Below are 13260 nucleotides of genomic sequence, written 5' to 3'. Positions count from 1 at the left end.
TGAAAAGCTCCAAAAACTGCCTCAGAAACGCATTCAGTAAGAACAAAACAGCAAATTTAACCGTTGCTTCTCCGGATGTCGCAACCGCAGACAGCTAGGTGATCACATGCACCAGTAAAACATAGAAGATTTCTGCTCTGCTTTTCACTAACTTTGATTTATTAGCTAGCGTCTGCTGCGTTTCATCTGAACCTTAATCAAGAGAAGCCTGTGAACCGATCAGAACCCGGCGAGCGGGATGCAGGTGGCGTGGGCGGGCAGGCGTGACAGCGCGCCGATGCTGCTTGATGTGCATCTGGACCTTTCCTTTGTAGAAGCTAACACCAAAGAGCCGGCAGAGGAAGCAGCCCGGCCGGCCCGCCGCCTCCGACTTTGAAGTCCGAAAACGCAAACAAATGCATAGAAGTGCAGGAGCATCATGCGTCTGTGAGAGGATTTTATGAATGGTTATTTTCTTTTTCTATTGTTTAAAAATGCTGTCCTTTCTTAACCTGCTGATTTTTTCTTTTTTTTTGTAGAAAGGATGAAGTGTTTGAATCTAATCATGGTCTTTTCCTGCAGCCAGTCAGGTTCATGTGAAAATGTAATTACGTTTTTGCAGATACAGATAAATCTCTCGGCTGCCGGCGAAGAAATTGTTTCCTGTATCTCTTAAAATAAATTAATCCAACCTTTAATTTTGGCACATTTTATTCAGTTCACAAACTGTCGTAAAATGACAGGCTGCCGGAGACTGAAATCTCAGATTTTTCCACCACAACAAAACGAGAATTACTTTTAAAACATTAACAAAACAATGCTTTTGTCTGAGGCTGCATGTTTGAAGGCAATTCTGTATTTCCTAGACAGCTAAAGGAGATTTCCAGGGTTATTTTTTTCATATTTCAAGACCTTCCTGAAGCACTTATTAGAGACAGCCTTTTAAACTGTTGAATCCTGAAATCTATTCTCAGAAACGCGAGTCATTCCTTGTCCTCCCTGTGGATTAGGTGGAGCTGACGTACGCGCTGCAGAGAGGCGAGAGCCTCTGAGGCGCATATGGACACCGGTTTAAAACAGAACATGATCGCACCAAAAACAGAGCTGCGATTCCACCCGATGCGTTTTCCAAATGTCAGGCTGTAGGAACGGCTTTTACTTCTGAATACATTATGCTGACAGTATATCAGGGAGAGTTGAGAGAACTAAAAAACAAAAATGTAATAAAAATGTCTTACAGGGAGCATAAAACATGACCAAAGCATGCTTCTTCTTCTTCAGAGCTTCTCTGAAATCCTCTGAGCCAAGATGGCTGACACTGGAGGGCCTGTCCTCCCAGGACTGCTCTGGTGGCGGAGGAGCCTGGGGACTGCGGAGATAAAAGCAGCTCATGAAATACCGTCATGACAGCAACAGTCCTGTTTTAACGCGTTAGTCAGTAGTCTGTTAGCAGATATACAGGAACAAAGCACGTCAAGATTTAAAATGTGTATTTTGTACTTTTTTTTAAGTTATCTTAAGTGTGATATTGAAATTTATTTGACATTTTAAAAAAAAACCCAACAGAAATAGAAGATATATGTAATGGGGGAAATATTTTCACAACACCAGAAAGTTTGATCAAGGGATGTTTAGAAATGACACAAAATTAAAAAACTACTGACATTTATGTTTTAACATTTTTTTAAAAACGATTATTTATACACCAATTGTAAAAAAGAGGGTTTTTGCAGGTTTCCTGACAGATTTAAGACCATTTAAGACCAGTATGAAGAAAATTTAAGACCAGTATCATGACAGAAGTGTAAAAAAGGAAATGGTATATTTATATTGTAGTGCCAAGTTGTTGTTTTTTTCCCCTGAATGCACCTAGCCTGGCAACAGAAGTGAGCAAGTGGCTAATACAACTGCAGATAATTTACACTTACCAATAATAGATGTAAAAAAAAAAAAAGCTAGCTAGGCAGCAAGAGTTTACAGCAGCTAGCAAGCGGTAGCCTCAACCGCCTTGAGTCTAAGAGTGCAGTGAAGACGCCTGAGTCCAACTCAAACTTTGTGGCCTGACAGAAAAGCCTCATGAGAAAAACAAACTGCGTTTGTTTTTTGTTTTGTTTGTTTTGTACAAGATAAAGTCGTCCTGCCAGGACAAACGTAAGACGTGTGATTATTTAAGGACCTTCGTTTGGATAAGTGAATTTAAGGCTTTTTAAGGATACACATTCAAACCACAGTTTCACTCCAGGAGCGATTTAACTCTTAAAAGTTTGTGATAATATAACAAGAGATCCCCTTAAAGAAACAAGTTGGCATTTCCAGCGCTTTAATGAATGTAACTATTGCCATTATCATTTCATGACAAACGCAACAGATAATGTGTTTGTTACGCCTGCACTAACCAGACACGGAGTGTCGGTGCCGGCTACGTCGGCGCATTTCACACCGACCCCTTAAAAGCCGAGGCTCGACTTGGAACACGCGTCCATTAGACAAAAGGTGAAGAGTCGACGTCTCGCTAAGTGTGTCGAGCCAGTGACTCACTTGTGCATGAACTCGATGATCTTGTCTTTGCTTCGGAGGTGTGGGAGCGTGTACTTCTCTTCCCCTTTCTCAAAGTACTTCACGGTGGGGAAACCGGAGATCTTGAAGCGATCTCCCACAGCCTTGTGCACCGTGGCGTCGACTGCCGCCAGCACGCCGGGGCTCTGCAGAGAAGCAACGTCCAAGTCAAATCATCACTTTTAGACGTCTGCTGCAAGGACTGAAATCTGTATTGGTAATTTAGTACAGTAGGCAGGAGCTGCAGAAAGGTTTGCAGAAGATAAATTGCAGCAACAGAAATACAAGGAGTGGAAATGCAGTAGATGTTACACAAATGATGCAAAGCGCGAGAACGGGAAGAAATGTCAACGATAGCTTAATGTTTTGGACGCCGGTTTGAATAAGATTAATTCAAAGTCAGACTCAGATTGAAGGACAGATAGAGGAATAATGAGATACTTTCCAGAAGCAGCAAGCAGATTTTTCCGATAACCAGCTCGGTGTGACGCCGCGCGGAGCAAAGCAATGCATCTACAATTAGTGGAAAGGAAATTTGCTTCAAGAATACAAACCAACAGAAAACAAAGCAAACCGAAGGAGGGCAGTGAGGCTATTGTTATTTTTACAAAACAATGAAATTAAAAATAGAGCAGCGCAATTTTCCAAAACTTACTTCAACATGTTACCACTTAGGCAGGGTGAGTTGTAACAGACTCAAAACTTAGTTGTAACATTTGCAAAAAAAAATACTGTATATGAATGGAGGAAATCCATGTACAGGTGAAAGACAGACACCGACTCAATCATCTATTTTTCCTCTTTTAGCGATTTGTTACGGAGTGATGATCAGTAACTCCAGTTTTTTTTAAAACTTCTCCAAAGCAGGAACTCTTTTCTGCTCTTCTCCATGAACCTGAATGGGAGTTGTCTGGAAACGTTTATTTAGACACGATCTCAAAGCGACCAGACGTCCATGGCGCTCCAAACAAACACACAAAAAGCTCTGTGTAACAACAAACCGCTGGTCGCTTTTAATTAGGACACGTTCTATCATTTTCTTTCATATTTTCATTTGTTATTTTTTCTTCTTTGCTACATCTGTTTGCACTGTGCTGGTTTTCTCCCCCCCTCACCCCATAGGAGGATGCTCGTCTGGCCGTGAATGTTCTGGGGAAAATTGTCATAATTCTCGGCGTCTGCATCGCATTTTGAGATGACACTTTCTGCTGCCTGTGTTTTCAATGCTCACTCTTACTTTCGCCCCACAGATTTCAAAACCACTTCTGTGAATTCTCCACTTCAGCTGTCATGTTTCAGCTAGTCTGGCATGAACGGCGCTTCCCTTCAGGACCTCCATTTTAAACTCCCGGGGCCTCGTGTAAGAAGCCAGCTGGTAGTTTGAAAGCAAACGCAGAAAACCCGTGTGGGGCTCATCGTGACATGCAGTCACAAAGCTTCATATGACTGTACTTCCTACAGTGACTTAAAAAAAGTGAATGTTTTCACCTTTTAAATGTAAAGTGGAAAGGAAAGACCAAAGCTAAAACTCTGTGTTGCCTATAGCAACAGCCCTGAAAACCTTGAACGGTCTGGAGAAGACGTGTGGAGAAGTAGCGACAAAACCGCAGGAAGAACCGACAGGAAGAGGAAGAACCAACCTCTGAACTCGGAAACAAAAGGTTTGAGCACCAAATGTTCACTTCTATTTTCCCACTGGTATTAAAATGCTTATTTAATGTAATAAAATGCTAAATTACTTAAAAGTTACACAGTGTGATCTTCTGGATGTTTCTTTTTTTTTAGATTTTGTCTCTCGCAGTTGAGGTGTACCTACGATAAAAATGACAGACGTCTCTGCTCTTCATAAGTGGTGAAACTTGAAAAATCTGTGTTACATTAAATGCTTATTTTCCCCTCTGTATTAGTTTAAATCTACAGTTTCAACTTCTAAATGTGCAAAGCTGACACAGAAATACCCCCCAAAAGTGTGCTTCTACAAAGCCCTTACTAAAGGGTGTCACCCAGGGGAGGGTGAATATAAAAGCACACCACACTTTTCAGAATTTCTTCTAAAAAAAAAAGCAAAAGAATAGGAAATCAATTAATAATTTCCTTTTTGTTTCACAGTATTGATGGAATAGAACAATATGTTGTAAAAAATCCCAACGACATTCATTCCAGTTTTGTACTGGGAGAAAATCTGGAAAGATTCAATGGACATATAACGCTGAAGGCCTGTTGAGTAAAGAAAGGAAGCTTGAGTGATAAATTAAGCATTTCAAGCAGATTAGGGAGTTCAAGCTGTGCAACTCTGCAAATGTTTTCACACATAGTACACTCAAAATGAAGGTGAAATCAAATTTCAAAGTACAGCCCAACACATTCAAAGCAAGAAAATAAAATAAAGTAAACAAAACTGAGTTATACACTGGATTCTAAGAGCTCAGGGTGAGAGCAGCTCCTCTCCATTAATATTAGATAATAGGCAGGACTTTGCTATTGGCCTCCAGGGCTGGGCACAGAGCCACAAGGACAAAGGCCAAGCGTGGGGCAGAGCAGCGCTCAGGGATGAGGTCAACGGGCTGGACCGACCTCTGCAGGCCCGGCCCCAGGTTTGGGAGTGTGAGGTTTAAACAGAAACCAGTGGGAAAGAGAGAGAAAGAGAGAGAGACAGAGAGAGAAGAACCACACCCGACTAATCAGAAACACATCCAGAACCAGGCTGCTGCACTGACCCAACGTGCCACCTGCAGCCGCCAACAACCGCAGGCGAAGGAGGAGGGCCAATCACGATCTGTTCATGAGGCGCAGCTACGTCACGCAAGTCGGGATGCGGAGTGCGAAGGACAAAACGCTCACGGACAAGCATGCAGCTCTCATGTAAACAGAGTTCCAGAAACTTACATCTGTGGCTTTGTTGAGCACTTCGGCCGCGTCGTCATACTCTGGCTTCATTTTCTTGCAGTGGCCGCACCCTGCAGGATCCCAGAGAACACACGTTACGGCCAAACAGATGGGTTTCGTTCAGCTGGAGCGTTAATCAATAAAGTTACAGTAAACAACAGAACATCGGGAACAAAACCTTTTGCGCTAGTCAGTCACACACGTGAAAGAATTTAAAGGATCCATTTCTTAATTTGAAACGACAACAAAAAAAAGGACAAAATCCTACCAAGTAACTTTGGTCCTAGATTCAATTGCAAATATCCTCGACAATTGAAATTAGACAAAATTAACTTGCAAGTAGAATAGAATAATGTGAATCCATACCAATTATTTTTTGTTGTTGCTTTAATTTAGTTTTGCTTTTTGTAAATGTCTATTTTTTAAATACATTTTTGGGATAAAAGGACAGGTATAAGATTTTTTTTGTCTTTCTGCTGCCTTTCATTTCTTTGATTTGTATTTTTTTTCCTATTGTATTCTAGTTTAGTTTTTAACGAGATGAATAAAATTCCTAATTTTTCAGCGAGACATAGGAGCTTGTTTTAAGCAAATTATTCCTCAATATTAATGAAAAAGAAACTAACAATCTGCCAATAGAACAAGCACTTTGTCATAAAAGAGTGTAAAGATTGCTGAGAAGTTACTTTAAGTTAGTTTTGTCTTATTTTAACTGTACTAAGATATTTGCACTAGAAACTAGACAAAGAAAACTTAGTAAGACTTTTTGTGTTTTTGCGGTGTAAGATACTGTAAGGAATCAGGTGCATGACTGATTAGAAACAATAAAAGAATAAAAAAAAAATCAATTTACATTTTCAACCACCTGAATCATCTCCACTCAAGTCTAACAGCAGACAGGATGGATTAGACAGCAAGTAAACATTCTGACATTAAAGTTTACGTGTAAGAAGCAGGAAGTAAGGCCTCATGCTGATTCACCAATCAAATCAAAGTTGCGTCGGAGCCCCTCTGAATAGTAATGCAGTGGTGAAGCGAGTAATTTTCCCCCCTCCGAAACTCTTTATAATGCCATATGGAATCAATGCAGCTGTGTTTTCTTAAACAAAAATCTCTTTCTGTCAGGGAAGTTTAATGATGAGATTTCTGCTCATGTATATGAGAAAGGAATATCTCTGGCACACCCAACGGGACTTGGAGCCCGGATTTTGTCGTGCATTATTAGGGAAAAGGTTTTTATGGGATGGGGGCAGTTCGGTGATTTGACGCTACAGCTAGCTTCATGGAGAGCCGAGGTTTGAGGGAGACGAGGGGATTGACGGGGGCGGGGGGGGACGGTGTGAGAGATGACTTGATCTGAGAAGCTTCCCGTCGCCCAGGGCCAGACACTTCAATCCATCCGAGTGGACCACTTCATCTGCATGATGACAGGAAACACCACTGAGCATCGATTCAAAAATAAAACTGGAGAAATATGTTTTCTAGTACTTGGTATTTTGGACCACTCCCGTCCTAACAACCAGACATGCCTCAATCAGAAATATTCAATCCCCTCGCCTAGAGACGCTGCAGCAATGTGGATGGAAAATAATGACAAATTGCTAGAAACCTTTTTAACAATGTAGCTTTGACTTAACTGGACAGTAGAAGTTAACTTCACTAACAAAACTGAGTACATAATAAGCCTGACTCATCACATTTTACCATATTTTTCAGGCTTCTTTTCACAGTCAAGTGCAACTTTTTGCCCCTTTTTCGCGACTAATACTCAAAAGGAAATTACAATATTCATACAGTTAGAAATCCTGTTTATTAGACGTCACAAAACGGATGTGATTGGAGCTTTTTGGGGCTCTTGCTGTGCACTGCTGGTCAAGCTGGCTGCAAAAGTGCGCCACCAAATAAAGCAAATGTGGGCGTTTAAAATTTTTTGTCAAGAAAAACTGACTAAATAATATTAATACCAACCTTCTGTTATTAATAAACATCATCAAAAGGGTCTATTAGTGCGACTCTATAAGACAAGAAATGAGGGGAAAAATGTGCGACTCTCATTAAAGCTGTGGATAATTATTTGTAGCGCCGCTGCATCTCTGTCTTTGCCTTGCTTACATACAGCTGTAATTATGAACATTTATATCATTGCAGCAGAGGCAGAGCTAATTATTGGTTTTAATAAAATTGTATAATTACAAAAACGCATGCGATACCATCAAAGCGAGTTTATCATCCAGTGAGATTTGTACCGGCCCGTGTTTAACAGGAAAACCGTTAAATCCAGAAATGGGGAATAAAAAACTGTAAAATTATACATTCCTCTAAAAGAATGTAGAAGAAGAAAAAAACTGCCTCATTTGCAAAACAAATGTAGCTTTTACAGAGATCTACACTCGCTGGCCATTTTACAAGGTACACCTTCATAGTTCCAGGTTTAATTCCCTTTCATCTACAGAACTGCCTCAATTCTTTGTGGAACAGCTTGAACAAAGCACCAGACCCATTTGGTCCATGCTGACGTCGAGATACGAGTCACCTGGGCACCAACTCTTTCCATCCCACCGCAGAAATGTGCCCCAGTAGGTTGAGATTTATTGTCCGCAGAGGCTTTTGATTTACAGAAAACCCATCGTCTTTGCCAATTTTGCCATTTTTCCAGACTGTAATTGTCCAATTCTGGTGAACTGTATCATCAACTTCCTGTCCCTAACTTCCCTGAGCAATGCTGTGTGTGTGTGTGTGTGTGTGTGTGTGTATGTGTGTGTGGTCTTTTGATGCTGTGGCTTTTATCGCCTCCAAAGGATGATACGTCTTTACGTTGAGAGAGGGGATTCTGAATACCTTGGTTAGGGGCTTGCATCTAACACATCTTTAAATAAAACACACATATTTTTCATATATAGATTGCCCAGAAAGAAGAACAAAACTAACTTTTTCTGAACTTGCTAAATTGCCCTTGTCATAACGGTTCAGGAAGTCCTTTCTTCAGTATAATAAGCAGAACCGGTGGAGGCTATAAATCAAGAGTAATGCACGTTGTGGCAAAGAAACCTGCGTCTCTTTAAACTAAGCCTCTGTGGTGTTTGATTGTGCAGAGTGTGTTGAGGCTCAGCAGAGATGCAAAGTGATTCAGAGGGCTTTTTTTTTTTTTTTTTTTTTAAGGCCCTTCAAAATGATGAGCAAGAGAGAAAGCCCAAATGTCCGTCCTTTGCTCTGTGTCAGGCCTGCTCTGCATTCGGAACAGGCGGCGCGTCGGTGCGTGCTCAGCGGGGGGGCCGGGTGTGTGTGTGAGATACTGCTGATTCTGGTTGAGTGGTGGGGAGATCAGAGTCAAAACAGTAAACATGCAAGCTCCGGAAAACAACGGAGACGTTACAATAAAAAGGAGGTTCTGCCGTTTTACAGGAGGTGTTGTGAAAAGACGTAAGCTAAATGACAATTCAAAAAAAGCTTCTCTGCAGGTTTCACCAACTCAAATTTAAGACTTTTTAAGAACTTTTCAACACCATCATGAATAAAATTTAAGATCATAAAATCACATTTTATATTGCTGTGCAAAGCTTTTATTTATTCATTTTTTTGCCTAGATTACACGTAGCATCGTTCAGGTTGATGATAATTTACATTTTCCAATAATAGAAGCACAAAAAGCTAGCGAACTAGCTAGCAAAAGTTTATTAGCAGCTAGTTAGCGGTAGCCTCAACCATTCCGAGTCACAAGGATGCTCAGAAAATGTCTGCATCTGACTCAAGCTTTTGCCTGACAGAAAAGTTTCACGATAAAAATTAATTATGTAGAATAGAGGTTTCCCCCAGAAAACTTGCTTAGCCCGGCGCTCGGGGCGCTAGGAACATCATTCATCCAGCCGGCAGCCATGGTTTTGAGTTAAAAAATGTTTAATGCTGACAGGAAATTTGAAAATATCACTTGATAGTTATGCATTTTTGGAAGACTGGAAGATTAATACCCACACACCAACTACAAATTCTTAAAAAAGAAAAAGAAAAAGGCAATGATAAAAAAAAAAAAAACTAGAATAAATTAATGCTAAGCCTGGTGTCAGCACAAGTAAAGCCAGGAGGCCCGCCAGGCTTATAATACACTGTGGGAAACCCTGGAATATACAACAAAGCTTAAGACCTGTGATTAATGTATTTAAGGCCAACTTACAATTTTTTAAACATAAACTTAAGAAATTTGAATGAATTTAAGACTTTGTGAACCCTGTGAAATGAGGCCCAGTGACCAGTGATCAAACAATGCAGCTATAATTAGCTTTGAAACAACACTCAGTGCATCAATAGCTCAATAGAAACTTTTGTTTTGGTCCAGAACACAATCGCCCGCCCTCAGTGCACCGAACTGGAGGCCCACAAGAAGTTCCACACAAAGCTCCCCTGCTGTGCATCTCAGAGGACAGTGAAAACGGGCAGAAATGCAAGGCGATCGCGTCAGCCGGGAGAACATTAATCTCAATTTGACGGCAGAGCCATCAAGAAACTGCACCGAAGCAGCAAAACCGGGCAGCTATGCGTCTGTGCCTCCATTAGAGGGAAACAAGAGATATGCAGCTCAATTGTGCGCACTAAATGTTTTGTCATGGTGTGTGAAATATGCATTCGATATGCTGCTGGCGCGCGCACGCGGAGCGCACGCACGCGGTATTTGATGAAGCTCGTTTCAGCCGACTGCCCTTGATCTGAGCGTGTTTACGACTGGCTGCTGTTCCGGGGGAGAGTCGAGTGCAGCGGAGGCATCTGTGAAGCTGCGACACCGCAGCGGGAAAAGAGTGGAGCAATCTGCTTCCAGCATCGTTCCAACAGACACTCGCTCAAACACTTCTCTGCACATTTAGGCTAAAAATAGAGAGGGGGGGAGGGAGAGAGAGCGAGAAGGGAGGAAAAAAATAATGCACCACGATTTTGGTCACCCTGTCAGTGACCTCTGAAAGCTGAAGTGATGTGATCATTTTTGCTACACGCAAAACGGCCCTGGAAGGAAACCAGCGGTTTGTGGCGAAATGATTCTTTGTCTAAACACCAACAGCAGGAACCCATGATGCAAATATTTAGTTTTATCAGCAACAAATTTCCATTCTTAGGTATTTTCTCTCCAAACAGTCATGATCTACGACTTAAACCAAAGCAAAGGAGTGAGGACTAGTTGTGTGAGTGACATCCGTTTATACTGAACATTATAACATGGTTTAATTGACACATTTTTGATACAAGTCAGTAGGTAATATATCTAATTAAATTGAGATAAGGGGTAGGATTGAACAGAAAAGTAGTGATAAACTAAATATTTGGTTCTTGGTTATGTATGCACATGTTTTTCTCTGGCCCACTGACTGCTCTTGTTTTATTTTTTTAAACTTGTTTGAAATAAACAAATAAAATCATTTCATAAAGAAATTAGTTGCCATAAAACTCCCAGCCTGATTCTTGCATGAATAGGACTCGTCGTTAGTTTGACATCTGACCCCGATCTGTCCCCACCTGGACAATTCACAAAATTCAACTGCGATAATCAAGTGTTGATGTGGGACCAAAGTCTCAACCAAAAGGGGGATCTGGAGGACAGTAGGGGCAAAAACGATGATTAAAAAAATCAGCAGCCTGAACTTTTCTGGACACAGGAAACACAAAAATGAAAAACAAAAATGTTTTTTTTTTAAACAATTTCATTTAGTAGTAAGTAGCTCTGCTCTAATAACTAATTTTCTGTACTTCAGTGGAAAATGTGCGTGTTTGATTTCTGAGTGGGGTTCATTGCTTTTAGAAGGAAGCTACCAAAAGCACAAAATTATATGTTAAAATGTTACAGTTTTTTTTTCCAAATAAACTTGTTAGATCCTTGTTGAGGCTTGAACTGGAGTGGCTGTTTTTCGTTATGCGTCATTACAGGATAGAGACTGAAAGAACTGATGGTGGGGAGGTGATGTGCAAGACTTGCGTAAAAGAAAAGATCATCCAGAAATATCTGCATCGTGATTAAGATGTTGTTGTCTAACTTAATGTGAATTTCTTTATCAATAATTTATAGCTATATGTCACAACAAGAAGAATGGAAAGCTCCCCAACAAAGAGGAGGAGGAGGAGGGTTTGATCAAAGTAAGTCGTGTCTGGAAGTTGGAAAAAGTCTGGCAGGGTCACAGAGTTCTGCGTAACGACAGTGTGTGGTGCCTGAATGGAAATGTAAAGCATGTGCAGAAACGACAAGCGGGCTTATATGAACCATATGGCGACAATGAGGTGCAATGTGCAGGGATGTAGAGGGGTTCGTATGTGATGGATAGCGATTTCGCTCTGAATTCCCTGCGTTTGGTCTGGCTTTGAGTTTGTTCCCCCCCCCCATTTCTAGTCCTTCCTTTGGTTCCTTTCTCCAACTTCAGAAACTCGCATGACAGCGAAATGATGTTATCAGTGTGACTAAATAACGGCTGAACCCACGGGAAAACTGCACGAAGAATGTTTTCCATGGCAGGAAGGAGCGAGAAGCTCCTCTTGACTGGATGCTGCACATTTTTTACTGCTAAAAAAAAATTCTCAAGATAATACTATGCACTCTGTTGCACAATGAGGGCTGCTGGTGGAGGGAAAGTAAAAGATGAGACAATTTTCAGACTGTCAAAAAGTTTAGCACAAAAGCAGAAGACGCTAAGCGTGGAGTTTTAAAGCACAAGACGGATCAAAAGGATGTCGATTCTTGGCTCTTTTATCCGTGTTGGCTTCCAATGAAGGAATGTTGAATATTTAACGACAGAAGAAGAGAGACTAAGGGTCATAGTGCAGTAGACTTCAATTGACTGGGGGACATGTTCAGCTGACGTGGTCTGCTTTCACTGCGTCACACGATCTAAACCCGTTTACTTCAGTTTAATCTGATTAAACAATCTTTTAATAGCCGGTAAATTGAAAAATAACTTGCTAGTTCCATTTGTTATAGAGAAATAGGCAAATTCATTTACTCACAGGACATTTAAAGAACTTTGTACAATGAAAAGAAGCAAAAATATCCAGGCGGAGATTTGAAACTTTGGCCTCAAAGGGTAAAAGTCCTTCCAGGGATATAGGAATAATTTAAAACTGGTATTAGCAGATCAAAGCTTTACAAAATCTGTGATCAGTACGAATATTGGTTGAAATGCAAATGTGAAGAACCGTTCCGCACTGAACGTAGATGACAATCAAGTGCTTCTAGTATTACAGAGCAAAACCCAGAGAGAGCCAGTAAGCAAAGATAAGTGAAAGATGTTTCCTTGCAACTGATTTATTACTTTCACACTAATGGGCAGTGCTTTTTTTTTCTTTCCTCCCTCTCTTCTTTGTGTTTTCATGCTGTATTACTCACAGGGGGCATAGAACATGACCAGGGCCGCAGGATGTTCCTCCAGGAAGCTGTCAAAGGACTCATCGGTCAGGTGGAAGACCGGCGAGTCCGTCTCCGACCACGGCACCTCCGGAGTCTTTGGCTGCGGGGGCCGAGGGCTGCAACACCACGGGAAAGAAGACAGCGTAAGGACACGGACCGGGAGCCATTTTACAAAGCAGATTAAATCCAGCTGGTCTGTTTTCTGTATGAACAAAACATGTAGATATATGTATAAAAGAGAAAAAGAAAAGAATCAAACACAGCTGTAACCTACACTCCACCCAATGTGTCAAAACACACACACACACACACACACACACACACACACACACACACACACCCACACACACAAACTAAGCGGCCCCATCTCGATGACAGGAACCAGTGCTGCAGCGCCAGAATTGAGTGGACAGTGATATAAACAATATACTCCCTGAACAAGTACGCAAAGAAAACATCATTTTAAA

General features: G+C 41.1%; 1 protein-coding gene across 1 annotated transcript; it reads right to left on the bottom strand.

Moving 5' to 3' along the window:
- Positions 1–1114: 1114 nt before the first annotated feature.
- LOC106942981 (protein disulfide-isomerase A5-like) lies at positions 1115–13033 on the bottom strand. Its single transcript, XM_015026324.1, has 4 exons — positions 12773–13033; positions 5422–5492; positions 2518–2681; positions 1115–1348 (listed from the first exon to the last, which is right to left on the bottom strand). Exons 1-4 carry the CDS (start codon positions 12786–12788, stop codon positions 1150–1152), a joined length of 450 nt encoding a protein of 149 aa, XP_014881810.1. The 5' UTR covers positions 12789–13033; the 3' UTR covers positions 1115–1149.
- Positions 13034–13260: the final 227 nt, after the last annotated feature.

This window comes from Poecilia latipinna, unplaced genomic scaffold (assembly GCF_001443285.1).
Source record: "Poecilia latipinna isolate Pla-1442-1.1 unplaced genomic scaffold, P_latipinna-1.0 Scaffold4750, whole genome shotgun sequence".
In the NCBI taxonomy this organism is placed as follows: Eukaryota; Metazoa; Chordata; class Actinopteri; order Cyprinodontiformes; family Poeciliidae; genus Poecilia; species Poecilia latipinna.
This window is presented reverse-complemented; position numbering and strand designations above follow the sequence as displayed.

Bases quoted from the DNA above. Each gene is read 5' to 3' on its own strand.
- LOC106942981 (XM_015026324.1), bottom strand. The intron at 2,682-5,421 runs GTAAGTTTCTGG...GCTTCTCTGCAG, and splicing joins TGCTCAACAAAGCCACAGAT to AGCCCCGGCGTGCTGGCGGC. The intron at 1,349-2,517 runs GTGAGTCACTGG...TTATCTCCGCAG, and splicing joins ATCATCGAGTTCATGCACAA to TCCCCAGGCTCCTCCGCCAC.